Below are 18,826 nucleotides of genomic sequence, written 5' to 3' on the forward strand. Positions count from 1 at the left end.
GTGCTTCAGACTCTGCATAGCCTTGAGGTTTTTTGCGTCAGGTATAGGCTACATTTTTATACAGTATAGGCGATGCAGAAAACATTGGCAAAGCCGCAGCATGCATTGCTGTAAGAAAAGTGTACTTGGCGCTTAACCAGCTGATGAATCAATTCATTATATTCCCTGGCCATGTCCCAGTCAATGAAATCAAAGAGGGATTTACACATAGACCTACATGCATATACACATATATAGTACATGATATAAGCGCAGTAGCCTACATATATCCTCAAAAGTGTCTATGAATTTGTATCAATTAGATACTCTTTGGCCTTGTTTTTATCTAGCCTACTTATTCTGAAAGAGTTGAGATCATTATTTTCGCTAGCAAGATCTCATTAGATTATTAATTTCCATTAAGCCTACTGCCTGCAGGCACATTTAAAGAAACGTGATGATTGATTGGGGTAATGAGGCACTTAAGATGAGCCTATACATTTCCCCAAAACTTTCGCATTTAGCTTATCGGCAATTTTTTGCCAAGCTGCTTGTCTTGCTCTGGCAGCGGTGGCGGTGTTTGACTTAGCCATGATAATATGCTTATTGTCTTCGTAGAGACGGCGAGGGATGGCGAGAATAGCCTATCACCGCTCTGTCTTTCGTCCTTTCCGCCATCATACCATTAGAAAATCACGGTTTTGGTGATCGACCTTTCCTGCCTTTTGAAGTAGGACGTGCACATGCAATTTCCCTGATAAGTTTAGCCTGCTTGAAATTAACCACATGATTTGGATGCGGATCAGCCGTTGACGAACCGATATTTGCTGTTCTCACTCATCTCGCTAATGTTAACGGTCTAAAGGGACAATTGATTAACTTAGCTTCAACCCTTACGACGAACGGGGCCCTGAAAGTTCGCAGAGGTAAATAAACGTTTTACGGACCTATCAACAAGCGGTTGCTTGGAGATGTAGCCATTGACCTTACGTTGCATCTGCTCGGCAACAAAGTAGCCTAAAAAGCCAAAGAAAAAAGCCTAAAACAACCAAATACGGTTTTTGCACAGGTCCACAAACGCCCCGCAATCGCTTCCCGTTTTAAAGAAGCATCTGAAGCAGACAGAAGACGAATTGATGTTGTTGATATGTTGCGTTGGAGATGTAGTGACGTCACCAGTGCAAGTGCAGCTGGGGCCCGTTCGTCGCACAATTCCCACATCTCCTAAAGGCTGCCCTCCTCAACCTTTTTCGTGTAGACCTAACTGTAAAATGGTGAACTTATGAACATGACGCGACCAAAACATGGCTGCCGCCTAAGCCTATGCAGTCTCCCTGGCACATAGGCTTATTACAAAGACTTTCACGCCCTGTATCAAAATTCTGAGTCGACAGGTCTGTGGGGAATTGCTTTTTCTCCTAAAGACTGCCCTCCTCGACCTTTTTGATGAACAATTCGCTGAGATGCAAAATGATTCACTAATTAAAAACACAGAGGAAAAAAGCTAGAGCTACAGTAGCTACTTTTCGAGTTTGGTTTTCCGTCACTTCAGAATCACGATCTAAAAGGTCTAAAAGTGCTAAAACCTTCACCATAATTCAAGAGTAGTGTACTTTCACGAACCCAATCATTGATTCTAGCTTAAAATGTGTAAAAATAGGACTTACCGAAAGTGGCTGCCTCCAACACTATCAGGCAATTCCAGTTAAAAACAACAATGGCAAATTATTTATATTCGTAACGGCGAGCTGCGATTGGAAGCAAAATGAAACAGGAGCTAAAAACAGAGGGTGGGGGCTTGGTCAGCACACAATTTCCAGAAAGGATGTGTGTGCTTCACGCCAAGCTTGCGCGTGTGTCAAGTATGGTGACCACCTGTCCCGCTTTGCGCTGTATCGCACAACATTTTCAATATGGGATGTGCGGGACAACGCAAAGCGCGACAGGTGGTCACCCTAGTGTCAATTGAATTCAATCGTATATTGACATATCAAGGTGAAATTGCGTATGGTACTTCAGAATGATGTCAACTTGAAGGCACAAAGGTTTGAAAAACCATCAGTAAAAATTATATTGGATTTATTAACACAAATATATTGTGGCAATGTGGACATTTACATAAATACACTTCTTTCAGCCATTTTGTATTGCATTCCTTATTCAATTTCACCCTATAGAAAGACATGTATTCTACAAATCTGTAACAATTTTCAAGTCTATTGGATCTATGGTTCATGAGGAAATAAGGCATGTATACCAATTTTCAGGCATTTTGGAATAATGGGGCGCTGGGGAAATCACGTAGACTTTTGGCGTGGCTTATAGCGCCACCTATGGGCGTACATGGGCCATTAGCGGTCAGGGAGTAGTGAGTGACCTGGTGTATCATTGGGCCAAATTTGAAAAAATCGGGTCAAGGACTTTTTGAGCTATTGGGCCATTTAGCGTAGAAGAGGAAAAATAATAAGAATGCTAACAAAAACAATAGGTTTCCTCCTACCGGAGGAACCCTAATTATAAAAGGTACAAACACTTAGGGCCCTATTTTAACGATCTGAAATGCAAGTATCAAAACGCAAGGCGCAAGTAACTTTGTGTAGCTCGGTTGCTATTTTGCCGGCGGGATAAATGACTTTGCACCTTGCGCAAATCTAAAATGGGTAGGTCCGAAGTAGCTACATTACTAATGGATGTGGTTTGGGTGTAACGTGCAATAAACCAATCAGAGCGTCATCTCACATTCCCTTTAAGAGCAGCGCTTGTTCCATGGCGGATTGCTATTATAACGGCGTATTTGCCAGGCGCAGGCCAGGAGCGGTTCACAGCCGAGGAGACCGACGTTCTAGTCAGGGCCGTAACAGATAGAAAGTGACATTGTATGGGAAGGGCAGAGCAGTTTTCTCATTGCACTAAATTGCCCGCTCATGTTGCTCATTCAAATTCTTATTCTTATTTTTATATATTTTTTATTTTTGAAATTGTTTAGTTCTTGGAATTAGTTTAACTATTGTACTTTTTTACTTAATTTAAGACCCGTATATGTTCATTGTTTGCACCTTCCTGCCACAGTAAATTCCGTGTTTGTGTAACATAGGCTACATGGCGAATAAACCGAATTCGGATTCTGATGGAGATGGGAGAAGAAACCCATCCAAATTAGCTTCGGTTAAACAGGCGTGGGAGAAAATTGCCACAATTGTTACAAATCATGTTCACATACATAGAGATTTCTCATAAAAATCTTTTTATAATCATTGAAGAAATGTAACACGCCATAAATCAAAACAATGTAACGTAGCTTCGCAGACAGAAGACCCTGGCCTCGCCAGCAGTGCGCATGGACCAAGCTTGCGCCCTTAAAATAGCATCTGAATAACGCGCCATTGACTTTAGACTACTTTTTTCCTGGTCAGTGGCGGAATTGTTTTTCTGAAACTGCAAAATAGCACCAGGGAACGTTTGCGCCGGAACACGCCTCCTTTTTTCGCTGAACCGCACCCGGGAGCGCAAAGTCATTCCCTAATTTACCGACGTGCGTCTGTGGAGGGAAAAGTCCGCTTTGCGTCGAGTGTATACTAGGAATGATACTTGCGTCGTTGACAAAGTCAATTGCGCTGGGTGCAAGATAGGGCCCTTAGGGTGGCTTCGCAGCTTTGCTGCTCGGCCCCCAATAAGAAAAGGTACAAACACTTAGGGTGGCTTTGCAGCTTCGCTGCTCGGCCCCCAATCATCCAGACTGCAAGGGCTCTTCTAGACACAAGAGAGGATGAAGAACAAAGGGTGAAAGCAACAGAGTGTGTTAGTAAATATGCAGCCTCAGACAAGTTAAGCGTCAACTCTCACAGAACCAAGTCGTCTGCTCATTCTCGAGCTAACTCAAGAAGAACATCCTGTTCAAGCCAGTCTTCTGCTAGACAAGATGCTGCTGCTGAAGTTGCTGCCAATGAAGCCACTTTAAAGGTACTGCTAGAGCAAGAACGTCATATCGAAGAACTTGAAAGACTCGAAGCTGAAGCCGTCCATTTACAGGCCAAACAAAAGCTGAAAATGCAGAGAGACAAAGGGCGCTGGAAGCCAAGTGCAGACAACTAGAACGATTGGAGACAATTAAGAAGCTAAAGGCTGCTAAGGCGCAACAGCAAGTATATGATCGAAGTGAATGCTCAGACGAAGAAATATTTGAGCTGCTCCATCAAAGTGTCCCTTTGAAGGAGAATGAGGAAGTCATGCATGAAAGTAGCCTATTGCAGCATCCCTCCCCACCTCAAGCTGTGACACATCCAAGACACGAAGACAATACTGCAGCTCTTGTTAGGGCATTCACAGAGTCCATCACTGCGAGTCGTCTTCCTGTACCTGAACCAACAACGTTCAACGGCGACCCACTCAGATTCAATGACTGGAAAGTCTCCTTCCAGACACTTATTGACAGGAAAAACATACCAGCCGAAGAAAAAATATACTATCTGCTAAGGTATGTGGCTGGACCAGCCAAAAAGGCCATTGAAAGCTACTTCCTGCTAGGCACAGTCAGCCTATCGTGCAGCGTGGACCATCCTAGAAGAGAGATACGGCAATCCATTCCTTATTGTCAAGGCCTTCAGAGATAAGCTAGATGCATGGCCCAAGATAAGCTCCAAGGGGAGTGTGGAACTTCAGGAACTCGCTGACTTCCTTCGCAGCTGTGAGGCGGCCATGTCTCAGATCAGAGGTCTTGAAGTACTCAACGACTGCAACGAGAACCAGAAAATGCTTGCTAAACTGCCAGACTGGATAACCTCAAGATGGAATAGGAAGGTCATTGACGTGGAAGAACAAAGTCACACGTTCCCAAGCTTTAGCCAGTTTGTCAAGTTTCTCACACGTGAAGCCAAAATCGCCTGCAACCCAATAACATCTCTTCACGCTCTAAAACCAAGTGAAAGCGAGAAGATCATGGTTTCAAAGACCAGAGGTCTTGGAGCAAAGGTATTGGCAACTAACTCAGACGAGAAAACTGTTACCACAGGCTGTGTCTTCTGTGAGAAGGCAGGTCACAGTCTACACAAGTGTCGTAAATTTATGGATGAGACGATTTCAGAGCGAGTCAAGTTTGTTCAAAAGAAGAAATTGTGTTTCGGCTGTCTGAAGTTTGGCCATCATTCAAAGGACTGTCAAAACAGAAATATCTGTGATATGTGTAAGAAAAGACATCCAGCCTGCCTCCATAATAATCGCATCAATGAAGAAAGGATGTCAACGCGGCTTAGTGGAGCAGGGGACAGTGACAGGTCAAGGGAAAGGAAAATGGATCGCTCACAAGATAAAGCAGCAAGATCATCATGTGAGGCAACAGCCAATAGGGTTATACAGAATGTTAAAGACACTCATACATCCACAGTCATTCCAGTGTGGGTGTCAGCCACCAGTGAGCCAAATCGTGAAGTTCTTGTATATGCACTCCTCGATTCACAGAGTGACACGACCTTCATCCTGGAAGAAACGGCAAAGACTCTGCACACAAGGAACGAACCAGTTCAGCTAAAGCTCTCTACAATGTCTTCAAGAAACACAGTCGTGTTCTTCTGGAAACTGACTGGACTGCAAGTGAGAGGATTCTACTCAGACAAGATAATTCCTCTGCCAGTGACCTACACAAGAGAATTCATCCCTGCAAACATAGATCATATTCCCACACCAGAGACTGCAAAGGCATGGCCTCATCTTGAACATATCGCAGATGAGATTGCTCCTCAGCAAAGCTGTGGCGTGGGCCTACTAATCGCATACAACTGTCCTCAAGCTCTTGTCCCAAGGCAAGTGGTGCCTGGTAAAGAAAATCAGCCCTTTGCACAGAGGACAGACCTGGGCTGGAGCGTGGTCGGCTATGGCAACCCATGTCTCGACTATGGAGATGAAATCGGAGTAAGTCACCAGGTCATCGTGAAGCAAGTGATGCTGGGTCTCCAGTCCCCTTCAAACTTTACAAGCAGAGTGCACTATAATAATAATACATTTTATTTTCCAAGGCGCCTTTCTCAGCACTCAAGGACACTGTACAGGGGTATATAAAAAACATTAAAAGCAGCAAAAATAAGAAATACAACATCATCAAAACAACAGAAGGAAGCAGTGCAAATGACATTACGTGGAATAGGCAGTAGTAAAGAGATGTGTTTTGAGTTGTGATTTGAAATGGGGGAATTAATCAATATTTCTGAGTTGGGGTGGTAGTGAGTTCCAGAGACGGGGAGCAGAGCGGCTGAATGCTCTACTCCCCATGGTGGTGAGACGGGCAGAGGGGACAGACAGGTGTATGGAGGAAGAGGATCTGAGGGAGCGGGAGGTAGTTGGACCCTGGAGGAGATCAGACAAATATGAGGGGGTAAGGTGGTGGATCGCCTTAAATGTAAACAGAAAAACTTGTATTGTATGTGAAACGGGCCGGGAGTCAGTGGAGCTGTTGAAGGACAGGAGTGATGTGGTGGATAGGGGGGGTGCGGGTTATAATGTGGGCAGCTGAATTCTGGACCAGTTGAAGTTTATGGAGGGATTTGTGAGGGAGGCCAAAAAGGAGGGAGTTGCAATAATCTAAACGGGAGGTGACGAGAATGTGTACAAGAATGGCGGCAGTGTGGGGGGTAAGGGAGGGGCGGAGACGGTGATATTTCTCAGATGAAAGTTGGCAGACCGAGTGATGTTATTGATGTGGGGCTGAAAGGATAGTGTGCTGTCAAGGACACTATCCTTCTATGTCTGTAGAACACAGGTCAAGGAGGTAGTCTTACATCAAGGTGCTGGAATTTGACTTTGTTGAAAGTTCTTTAGAGGACAGCCAGATCTCTCAAGAGGATCTCAGATTCCTGTCAAATATGGAAAGAGGCATCAGGCTCAAGGACAATGGTCATTATGAAATGCCGCTGCCATTCAAGAATGAAAGGCCCAACTTACCAGATAACATGGTATGCGCCATCCACCGTCTCAGATGCCTAGAACGGAAGCTGAAAAGAAACAAACAGTACTACAAAGACTACAAGACTTTCATGGATGAGACCATAACACGTGGAGACGCAGAAAGGGTCCCAGAAGAAGACATCAATAAAGCTCCAGTATGGTACATCCCATACCATGGGGTGTATCATCCCCAAAAGCCTGGGAAGATACGTGTTGTCTTCCATTGCTCCGCAAGGTTTCAAGAGACATCCCAAACGACCATCTTCTGACAGGCCCAGACCTGACAAACACCTTGGTGAGAGTTCTGTGTCGTTTCCGGAGAGATTCCGTGGCAATCGTGTGACATAGAACGCATGTTCCACCAGTTCCATGTTAAAGCAGAAGATCAAGATTACATAAGATTCCTGTGGTGGGAGAAGCCAAACCATCCATCTATCGGATGAAAGTCCACTTGTTCGGTGCTGCTTCATCACCTGGCTGCGCTAACTATGGATTCAAGCACCTCGCAGCCGAAGGACAAGGACACTTCAATGAAGCCACCATCAAGTTCATTCAGAAGAACTTTTATGTTGATGATGGCCTGTCAAGTTTAGCGTCCGAAAGCCAAGCTATCCAGTTAGTGAAGCAGGCAAGAGAGCTCTGCAGCACAGGCAAACTCCGGCTGCACAAGTTCATCTCCAACAGCAAGAAAGTCCTAGCCACAATTCCCAAAGAAGAATGTGCTAAAGCCACCCAAGACCTAGACATGGCCCTAGGAGAACTACACGTGGAAAGAGCACTTGGCATACAGTGGCATACAGAGTCTGCACAATGGAAGTATGTGGCTTCTGAAGATCATCCAGCAGATCATGCGTCAAGAGGTTTTACAGCAGAACTACTTGTAGCTTCTAACTGGTTCACAGGCCCAGACTTTCTTTGGCAGAAAGAGCTACCCAGCGGAGTAGTCAAGGTGGGAGTGATTGCAAGTAGTGATCCAGAGTTCAAGAAGGCCCAGGTTCATGACACCCAGGCAAAGGAAATAAGGTCACTGTTAGATCGCCAACAACATTTTTCCAACTGGTCAAGAATGGTGAAGGCTATACCCAGACTAAAGCGGTGTGCAAAGGAAGCCAAAGGCCTCAAGCCAAGGTCCTGTGAAAGCACCAGTTTAGAGAAAAGGAGAGAAGCAGAGCTCAGCATAATCAAGATGGTTTAACAAGCAACCCTCTCTCAAGAAATACAGTGCATCCAGTGTCATAAGGAAACACAAATCAAAGACAAGGCTAACAAATTACATAATTTAAGTCCATTCCTGGATGACCAAGGTATCCTCAGAGTGGGAGGCCGATTAACTCATGCTGCTCTACATCCACATGTGAAACATCCAGCTGTGTCCAGCTGTGTCAGCATTACTCAGTCTCCCCAGGATTTCGCGGGCCTTTTTTGTGATAGTTGCGGGCTAAAATTCCTGATTTCGCGGGAGCTTTTCCAAAAAGTTGCGATGAAAGTTGCGGTGTTTTTTAGGTGTTTGTTGCGATGAAATTGCGGGAGCAAGTGAAAGTTGCGATAAAAAGTTGCGAATTTCCCTCTTTGTAATTTTAATTGAGTTATGGGTTGAAAATTAAGTAATTAACAAACATTCATCAAAGAATAAAACCATTGAGAAATGGTCCCCTAAATAACCTTACCAACATGCCAATTTTCATCATATCCCATTTTTTATCCTTATCCAACCAGGATTTACATTCGCATGCATTGAAGGGAGGAATCTCCCTTTTTTTAACAAAAAAGATTGAAATCTCTATCTGTCTGCAATACCGCTCTCGGCCTCTACGCAACTCGGCGCTCTCACGCTTGCCAGGCATAGACGGTAGAAGAAAGCACACGCAGCAATTGACTGGTTGGGCAACCCTGGATACAGGACTGTTACGGGTGTGTTTTTCGCCTGGAAGTCTCTAGAAATCTGGCACCTTATTGAACAAAATTAAAAAGAGGGAAAGAGTTCACAGACATCAGAATGAACGCATTCACAGTATCGTTCATCAGGCAGTAATACAGTACGTTCAGTTCACGTTCACCAAAATTATCAACGAGTTCATGAACTTTCGTTCAATGAACACGTTCAGACGCAACACTGGATTTAACCCCTACTGGAGAGAGTTGTGGGAGCTGACGATGATTGGTAAAAGTTGCGGGAAAATTGCGTCGATTGGCTGAATTCGCGGGGAATCGTTGAATTCGCGTGAATTGGTGCGATTGCAACATCGCAAATTCCTGGAGGGTCTGATTACTCGTCAAGCACTATCATGAGAGAGCGCACCATCAAAGACGGGGAATGACCACGAATGAGCTCCGATCCAATGGCATATGGATCCTGGGATGCAGCAATGCAGTGTCATCCCATATTTACAAATGCACAACGTGCAGGAAGTTCAGAAGATGCACAAAACAACAAAGCAAATGGCAAACCTCCCAGAAGAGCAAATGGAACCACCCCTCCATTTACTTACTGTGGAATGGACTGCTTCGGACCATTCTACGTCAAGGAAGGAAGAAAAAAGCTAATGTGTTATGGACTGTTACTTACCTGCATGTTTTCCAGAGCAGTACACATTGAAATGCTCGATGACTTGACCACATATGCCTTCATCAAAGCTCTGCGCTGATTCATAGCTATTCGTGGAACAGTACGCCAAATAAGGTGTGATCAAGGGACTATCTTTGTCGGCGCTGGGAGGGAGTTTATTGACGCATTGAAAGAGATGGATCAAGAAGAACTCAAAGAACTGAGATGTGAGTTCATCATGAACACCCCAGCTTCAAGTCATATGGGTGGGGTCTTGGAAAGACAAATTCGCACCATCAGAAGTGTCTTGACGTCCATTCTAGAACAGTCAGACAGACAACTTGACTGCTCCTCACTACGAACGTTCCTATATGAAGTCATGGCTGTTGTAACTAGCAGACCTCTGACCACTTATCATCTGAACGATCCATCCAGTCCAGAGCTCTTGACACCAAACCACATCCTGGGCGGTTTGCGCATGCTGGGAGACCGGCGAGCAGCGAGTTGCAGTAGTCCAACTTTGAGAAGACAAGTGCTTGGACAAGCAGCTGGGTGGAATGCTCAGACAGGTATCTCCTGATCTTCCGGATGTTGTAGAGGCTGAATCTACATGACCGGGAGACCTCAGCAATGTGGGCTGTGAGGGAGAGCTCGTCATCCATGGTCACCCCGAGGTTCCTGGCAGAGGATGAAGGGGTCACTGTCGCCGATCCCAGGGTGATTGAGAGATCGTGGGAGATGGAGGGTTTGGCCGGGATGATGAGGAGTTCTGTTTTGGCGAGGTTCAGCTGGAGGTGGTGCTCGGTCATCCAGGCGGAGATGTCTGTGAGGCAGGCCGGGGGGAACGACAGGTACAGCTGCGTGTCGTCAGCATAGCAGTGGAAGGAGAAGCCATGGGAGGTGATGATTGGTCGTATGAACTTGTTATTTAATCGGACCATCTGTTTATGACAAGAAGATGTGTAAAGAAATATTTTTGCTTATGGTATTCACCTCTATGTCACCACCGTCTCTGGAGGGGACTTCCTTCACCAATTTTTTTAATTTGATCAATTAGCCAGGGGGTCCCATTATCATCCATCCAATCACTTTCAATGGAGAAATGTCAAGTTTGATGCTGCGGAAGGCAGATGCTACACATACGGTTTGAGAGCGTATTTTACATACCGTAGGATGCTCATTGCTTCATTTTAATATTTAAAGTCAATCGGAGCTCCAGTTCATAAGCACTTTGTCGTTTTGGACAAATCTTTATTGTACAGAAAAATCCAATATGGCATCCGTTATAGGTTCTTCAGGCTTTTTTGTTCCTCATGAGCAGTAAGGCATAGTATGTACTCGATTAAAAAATGTTGGGACTTGTGTCCTGCAAATGGCATCACTTTGAAAATTGACATATTGGGGCGTGGCCTGTAGCGCCACCTATTGTCCTCCTACCGGAGGACCCTAATACGAAAAGGTAAACACTTAAGGTGGCTTCGCTGCTCGGCGTTCAATAACAATAGGTTCCTCCTACCGGAGAAGGACGACGAGGACGACAAAGGTATAAACACAAAAGGTGGCTTCGCAGCTTTGCCACCAATAATTTTGATATCGCAGCCGTTGTGAAAGTTTGAATAAATGACAGAAAACTGTTTGTACATTATCAGGAATTTTATTCAATATATGTATATCATTGTTTCTTTGTTATTAGTTTAATTCATAATACCCATAGAATATACACAGACTGTACCCCTCAATAACTCATATCTCTTTAACAATCTACAGATATCTCATATCTCCTCGTAAAATAAGAATAATTCGTCGTAAGATCTTAGGGGAAAAATAGGTTCCAGAAAGAAGACACTGCCAATTATAATCACACCCATTAGAGAAACAAAGTGAAATAAAAACAAACTAATCTTAAAAAAAAAACAAAAAACTTGACTTCCCTTTTTTGTAAAAAACTAAAGAACAAAAAAGTTACAACTCACCGATAACAATTGCAATAATAAGAACAGCCATTTAAAAAGGACATTACTTTGAAACCGGCCTGACGTAGGCCATTTAGTTAATGTACTGTGTAAGTATATGCAAGCCAATGGTGTATATTTTCTTGTCACACAGATTATTCAGCTTGTGTGTGGAGAGGATTGCAAAGATGGTCCCGTTGGTTCATTCACATGGCTCCTCAATGAATGTCATGGGATGTTTGGGGTGTGTGTGTGTAAATGCATGTGTGTGGGGGAGGGAGTTAAGCAGCTTTTGGTCAGAGAGACACAGATCACATATATTCTAACATGCAGATCAGTCAGCAGATAGGCAGGCAAGGGACCCATGAGATGCCTTGCACCCCTTCCCCATTTCCACACTTGCTGGTCAGTGTGGTGTTTTTCTTCCAATAGAAAGTGAGTGCAATTGAGCCAAGCAAGCAGGGTGGATAACAAAGGATCCGGTGAAAAGGAAAGACAAGAGGGAAATTATACTACGGTGTAATGGAAAGAATAGTACTTGTTCAAGTTACATGCACGCACACACACACACAAACAAGGAAAAGAAGGAGAAGTGGGGGGTGGGAACATAGTTTGGTAAGAGGCAAAGTGCAGGTGTGCTGATTGAGACACATGATCAACACAAGAACCCCCCCCCCTGTCACGACAATGAGCGATGCTCCTCCCTTTTTTCCTTCAACCCCGTTTCTTCGCATAATTGGAAGTAGGCTTAGGATTTCAAGGTGGGGGAAGAGGAGTAAAAAAAAAAAAAGGAAGGTGACCATGTAGTTGAACCACAAGAGGGGTGGCGGTCTGTGATTCAGTTAGATAAGACTGAGCCAGTTGGAGGAATGCAGGAAGTTAACCAATGGGGGGAGAGCCCTTTCAGTTAAGCGTGACAGGTATTAAAGAGGGAAATGAAGGGAAGCTGACCAGAGGTTGAGCTCATCCTTCACAGGTATATCTGATCCTCTGTGTGTGAATATCATACTTCAACTATGGACGATGACTATGGCTTCAGAGAAGGTTAAATGTGTTATGGCTTTGGAGGGTGGGGTGGTACCGTTATGCTATTATTGGAACTAATCAAAAAGTTTTGCTTTCAAGGGTCAAGCTCAATGATTGGTTTGAAGAGCTGGAAGGGACAATGGCCACATAGCACAGGTATGTTAGTCATGTCCATAACAGGGGAAAGAGACAAGCCATGTGGGGAGCGAGTGATGCAGGAACAGACACAGCGTAGCATTGCAGGCACGCGCACACATATACTCACAAGATAATAGGAAATCAGCCCCACCATAACCAGAAACACAGAAAGCCAAGAGCACAGTAAATACATAATTTCGCATAATCATCCTTTTCATCTGACCTGCCCCCACTAAGCACATCAAGTATGTACAAATCCACCGAACTCCGGAAAAGACAAAATACCATACTTTTAAGAAACAGCTGATGAGGGAGTACATAAAATGAGCGATATTGGATGGGGAGGCGGAGGGGGAGTGGCAGAGAGTGAGAAAAGAAATGGAGTCTGAGATTCCCATAGTTAACCAGGTTCAAGGGGAAAACAATGAATTGCTATTGACTTGGAGACCTGCATTGGAGTGGCCTTGTTAAAGTGATCAGAAAAGCAGATCTCAGTTTAGGGGAGTGTGTGTGTCATTGGGATGCTGACTCTTCTAAATGATAATGAGCTGGAAAAAAATGTGAAGAGGCTTTGGCCGTATACAGAGATAGGAGCATAAAGACATGGCATTGCCTGGTCTACAAGAGGGTGGGTGATCATGCCATTTGTTCAACTCTTAAATGGGCCCCTACATCCCCTGTGAAAGAGGGGGGATTGTAGTGGGCCAGCCCTTGAAACTTAGAACAACAAAAAAGAATCAACCCAGTTTACAGTACAAACTATGCAAGCTATTTCTTGGTCGCTTCCCAGGCAAAATCACTTTTTCTCTCTCTCTGCCAAATTGGTAAAAATTCAGGAATGCATGCATTCACATGAACATTATTCAAAAAAAGAAAGAACACAATTTTAAACCCACCAACATGCCAGTAGAAACATTGATTGTTTGTCTCACAAAAAAAACAAAAACATTGAAAGTGTTCAAAAAGATTCACAAATATAAATCCCAAAACATACAATTACGACTCCAAACTGATCATAAACATTCAAATAACGTTGGACAAACAAAACTGTTACGAGTACAGTCTAAACAAAACAAATGTCCACTTACGCATTTGTATATACACACGCGCGCACACACAACTAGCTTCCTAGATTCCTCCCCTTGTACTTTCTTCACAAACAACAACCTCATGGAGAAAGATGGAAAGTTCTGGTGTTCATTAATACAGTAGTTAGTATTTGTGTGTACATACATTTTGTAACTAGAAACTAAATTATGGGAAAGAAAGACAGGTGGTGAGGAGAGAGTGGGTGGATGTATGGAGGGGAGTATTAGGTGTACTAGGAGGTGGGGTACACAGTAGGACATGGGGTGTTATTTAAAACAATTCCAGCAGAAAAAGAAGGTAAGAAATGCAGGGGTATCCTAAAGACGGTAACATTACCTCCGTAGAAGCCCCATACCCGGAAAAAAACGATAGAAAATGTAATAAGCCTTTTTCCATGATAGAAATAGAAAGAGGCTACATGTACACGTTTCTGGTTCTCTTTTTTGTATGCCGTTTAGGATTAATTTGTCTTGTTATCTTGTTGGAGTCATCTTGTTCCAAGCATCTGCACAGCTTTGTCACTTTGTCATGTTAACTGTGAAGAAAATACAATTTGTCTGATTGGTGATCTTGATGAAAATGTATGGGTGTGTGCGTGCGCACTGACATCTAGTGGTTGACAGGGAGTTGTGTGTGTGCCTTACAGTCTCAGGAGCCCTGGTAGGTTGCCTGGAAGCGTGCCGTCTCCTCATAGATGAGCTCCTTCAGCTTCTCTTTAGGAAGGTCATCCAACTCCATGGTGAAAGTAAAGGGCTCCTCTGCGACTGGCTGCAAACATACACAGACTATAGTGGTCTGCAAACTCTCCCACCACGCATCAAATCTACCTCAGACAAACCCCCCAAAAACACATACAAATGTTACAACCCTACTGTACCGTCTTCCCCACACAATGCTGCTTATGCACAACAGCACACACCTGCATGGCTCAAGTCTATCAATCAGTAAACACATGCATACCAACACATGTGGCCTTGTGTCCTTCCATCCAAACTGAGAAGTGAAGGAGCTGCTGAGTACGTGTACGGGAGGAATGCCATGCGGCATTCCTGAACCCCCACAGCTTTTTGCTGTATCCCAATGTATACAAACATGGGTAGGTGAGTCGGTTCTCATTTTGTGCCATGTGAAAATAATGTTGAAAGGCTATGTTGTTGGAGTTTTTTTAATGTTTGCTCTCTGATTAGTCAGATGAATAGTCTACATACCTGAACGGACTCGAAAGTTGAAACTCTCAACTGCTAAGTCTGTTTTACAGATGCCTTTTTTTTTTTTTTTTTTTTTTTTTTTTTTTTACAAAATATGGACTCATGCATAAAGATTGCATTAAAACGCTTCTTTCAGGGGGTACAATGGGGTACCTCTTCAGTGTGGGTCATATGTGACAGGAGTGTACCTCATCAGTGGGGTCGTAGTACTGCTCCAGGTAGGGGTGGGCCAAGGCCTCCTCCACACTGATGCGCTTGATGGGGTTGAAGGTCAACATGCGCCCCAGCAGGTCCAGAGCTGTGGAAGGGTTGGAGGGGGACATTTTATTGCATAATAATTGTGAAATAATGTCATGGTTGGTCTTTCAAAGTTTTTTTGTTCATTTTCAATTGCCTTAATTTTCCTTTATGTATTCAAGTCCAGTATGTGACTCTGATGACATCCTATTATACTCCATTGTTTGGCCAGTTATAAAGATCAGAGTACAAAGAACTAAAAGTATTTCTGTGTGTGTGTGTGTGTCAACTATGTGTATCATAAATGTAGTTAACAAAAGCCTAACAGTCGTGACTACACCTAGAGTGAAACTGCGAAAAAAAGCTGATGTGTGGTTACTTTGACCATTGGCTAGTTAACAATACTGTAAAATGTGTCTGAAACTCCTAATCAAGGTATACCAAAAGTCAATTGAAAGCTGTTCTTGAACAATTTGTGCATGCACAGTTGTGGTCTCTTTTGAAAGGTGACACTGTGGAGGAAATATCCTGTGTACTTACATCATTCACTAATCAATAGAACTTGTCATTGGATACTAACTACTTACTAACCGAGAGTGAGGTAATGCCGGGAAATATCAAACTGAGGCTTGAACGTATCGATACAGCAAAGCCGAGGTCGAGGGTTAGCCCTAACCCTAACCGAACGGTCGAGGTTAGTAAGTTGTTTATTATATGGCATTTTTAGCCTTTTCATTTTGTAGATGAAAATAAATGGTAGGCTAGTTGTAGCTAGCTCTCAAGTCTTCTCACGGTGCGTTTCAGGTGTTGCCTAGCACCCAATTACTTTTGATAGAAAACAGACAACACGGTTCTGCTAAAATGGCTTTAATTCCAACACAAATAACGACTCTTTTAGAAAGTTAACAATTTCTTCGTTGCCGTTGAAGTTTTCAGTATCGTCTGACTCCAGCTGACTCTTCCATAGATATATATCTATGGACTCCTCGATATCGCTCATTTTGAAGATGACGTAAGAGGAGGGCAATAATAATCCGTATCAGAACGCAGACCGGCGATGAGGTCAATACACGGCTGGAATGACTACCCATTAGCCAATCAGAGCGCTCGTACTGTCGTTGCCATATATTAATAATTGATTTAACAAAGGGTACTCAGTGCTAGCCTACGTCACAACGTCAGCACACGTTAGCAAAGATGCATGGATACAACGTGCATAGATGTGCTGTTTACATTTACATTTAGTCATTTAGCAGACGCTCTTATCCAGAGCGACTTACAGTAAGTACAGGGACATTCTCCCCGAGGCAAGTAGGGTGAAGTGCCTTGCCCAAGGACACAACGTCAGTTGGCATTACCGGGAATCGAACTGGCAACCTTCGGATTACTAGCCCGATTAGCCTGGTGTACTGGCAGCATCATACATGTACATTTAAGCAAATCAAGACTTGCATGTACAGTAAGTAATGTAACATTAAATAATGTATTTAAACTCAAGCTTGTGTGGTGCGTTGCTGGCTTCAGTGCCACAGCCTAAACTTTGTCAAAAGAAACATTCTAATTTCCGGCGCTTTCAAACAATCCTCTCACTCAGTGAAGTTTGGCTAGCCACCGCAACTAGCTTGCTCGTAACAAACCTCTTTTGAATTAGCCATTTCTCCCTAAATAGATGTCAAGCTTATTTACGTTTTTAGGGGCATATTTTCAGTTAGCAGATGGTACTGTGGGAGTCAGTTGGCTGAGCGGTGAGGGAGACGGGCTAGTAATCCGAAGGTTGCCATTCGATTCCCGGTCATGCCAACTGACGTTGTGTCCTTGGGCAAGGCACTTCACCCTACTTGCTTCAGGGGGAATATCCCTGTACTTACTGTAAGTCGCTCAATCTTTTTTAGAGTCATTCGTTCATTTCAGGGGGGGGGGGGGGGGGGGGGGGGGGGGGGTGCGCTATCTGTCCACTGCAAACACGTATCATATTTTCATGTAGGTTAGTGCATGACATGTGCACCAGCAGATACTATTTTGAAAGAAATTGCTGCATTAAAATAATGTATCATGACAGTTTGTATGATTTGGTCATTTATTATCACACTAGCATTTTATTATCACGGCAAACAATTACACTGCACTAAACTGTAAATGTAAAGTGAAAATAACAAAACCAGTCAGTATGGTGACTGGAGCGAATATCATTCACGTCTTACTAAAACAGCGGCCACACGAAAGGGAATGAGGAAACTGTTTCCTCTACAAAAAAATACAATGCGGGGTCACGTGAAAAAAGGATCCAAAGACTCGTAGAAAGACAGTCGGGAAATGAACGAATCGTTCGTTTCCTTTAGCTACCACTACAGAGCCTATGCAGGTCACGTGAAAAATGATCCAAATACTCGTACCCAAAGACCGAGTCGGGAAATGAACGAATCATTTATGTTTACTTGGACGAGCCTATGCAACAGTCCCGATGCGCGGCCACGAGAAAATGAACGAATCATTCTTTGAGAGGACTCGTTACTCTCGAGTCCTTGTAAGGATTCGTTCAAAATGAACGAATCATTCACGAACGACACATCACTACTTTACATTGTCCCAGGTTTTCAAAACCGTCCTTGGTGAAATGGTTCGCAAATGTGTCGAGGGTCGAACTGCACAGGGATCTTCTACGCTACGGTATAGACAATCAGCCATGCCTGTCTAGGCAATGTTAGCTAGACTCTAGCTAATCTGCTTTTTATTAACGCTGATTTGCAAGGAATGCAAGAACAGCTAGATAGCAAAAACACAAACGTTCTGCTCTCAATGTAATCACAACAGAGAGTTCCAAGCGTCAACAAATGCTAAACTTAACTTATTGCTGATTTAAAATTGTCATAAAAAACACTTGTGAGATTTAATGTAAAATACTATGTACGATTATATTATTAGTACATTTACTTTCGAAAACAGTAGTCAATTTTCGCTTGTTGACTGAGACGTTAGCATAATTAGCCTCTGTTGGACGACATATACGATAGCGGTGTGTGATACATCCGTTTTCAATCGTTAAAATAATAAACATGGCTCACATATCAATGAACGTTTTATGATTTATTATGAGATAATATTACTAGTAAACAATTAATGGGTACAATTATCATTATATACCTGTAGTTTTAAGCCAGTGTAGCTCACTGTTATGCTGTACGCGACGCGGTTTAGAGAAACTTCTAATTCTATTGCTGTTTAGGAAGCCAAACGGCGACAGTAAAATCTGGGCCCTCCCCTTACAAAAATTCAAAATTCCCAGATGAGTTTTTCAATTGGTGAATCAATCTGTCACTCAAAATAGAGCCAATCCCTGTGCGAATACCATCCCGTATGTGGCACAGAGGTTTTCCCATTTTAAGACGTCTGTAATGGGCTGAGAGTACTTTGAGCCATTGGCTACTAACCTGAACTTCAATGCCACAGCCTCAATTTGATGTAATTCTGTTCATGAAGGTCTCCTCTACAGGACTGTGAAAACCGCTAAAATTTCCCAGCTGGGGTTTTTTTTTATAATCAAGTTTAAGTCCGAGGAGTGCCTGTCATTTACTGAATTCTGACAGTAGCTTGGAATGCCCACGACAGACTGATGTTATACTGGCTTTGTTTTAGTTTTACAGTGCCTAAGTGGCATGACATGGTTGCGTTTTGACGTTTTTGGTACATTAAGCTTCATATAACATTTCTATTTTGAGTAT

General features: G+C 43.4%; 1 protein-coding gene across 2 annotated transcripts in view; it reads right to left on the reverse strand.

Moving 5' to 3' along the window:
* The window catches only part of mapk3 (mitogen-activated protein kinase 3), a 58,553-nt gene that overhangs the window by 4,580 nt on the left and 35,147 nt on the right, over positions 1-18,826 (reverse strand). Inside the window, exons 7-9 of one of the 2 annotated variants that reach the window (XM_067230623.1) lie at positions 15,059-15,168; positions 14,307-14,430; positions 11,101-14,197 (exon numbers count right to left, since the gene is read on the reverse strand). In XM_067230623.1, coding sequence (XP_067086724.1) covers positions 14,311-14,430; positions 15,059-15,168 — 230 coding nt within the window. In that variant the 3' untranslated portion in view covers positions 11,101-14,197; positions 14,307-14,310. Of the gene's footprint in view, positions 1-11,100; positions 14,198-14,306; positions 14,431-15,058; positions 15,169-18,826 lie in introns of those variants that run through there. The other variant, XM_067230631.1, reaches the window with a different exon arrangement.

Source organism: Osmerus mordax, chromosome 3, assembly GCF_038355195.1.
Source record: "Osmerus mordax isolate fOsmMor3 chromosome 3, fOsmMor3.pri, whole genome shotgun sequence".
Taxonomy (NCBI): domain Eukaryota; kingdom Metazoa; phylum Chordata; class Actinopteri; order Osmeriformes; family Osmeridae; genus Osmerus; species Osmerus mordax.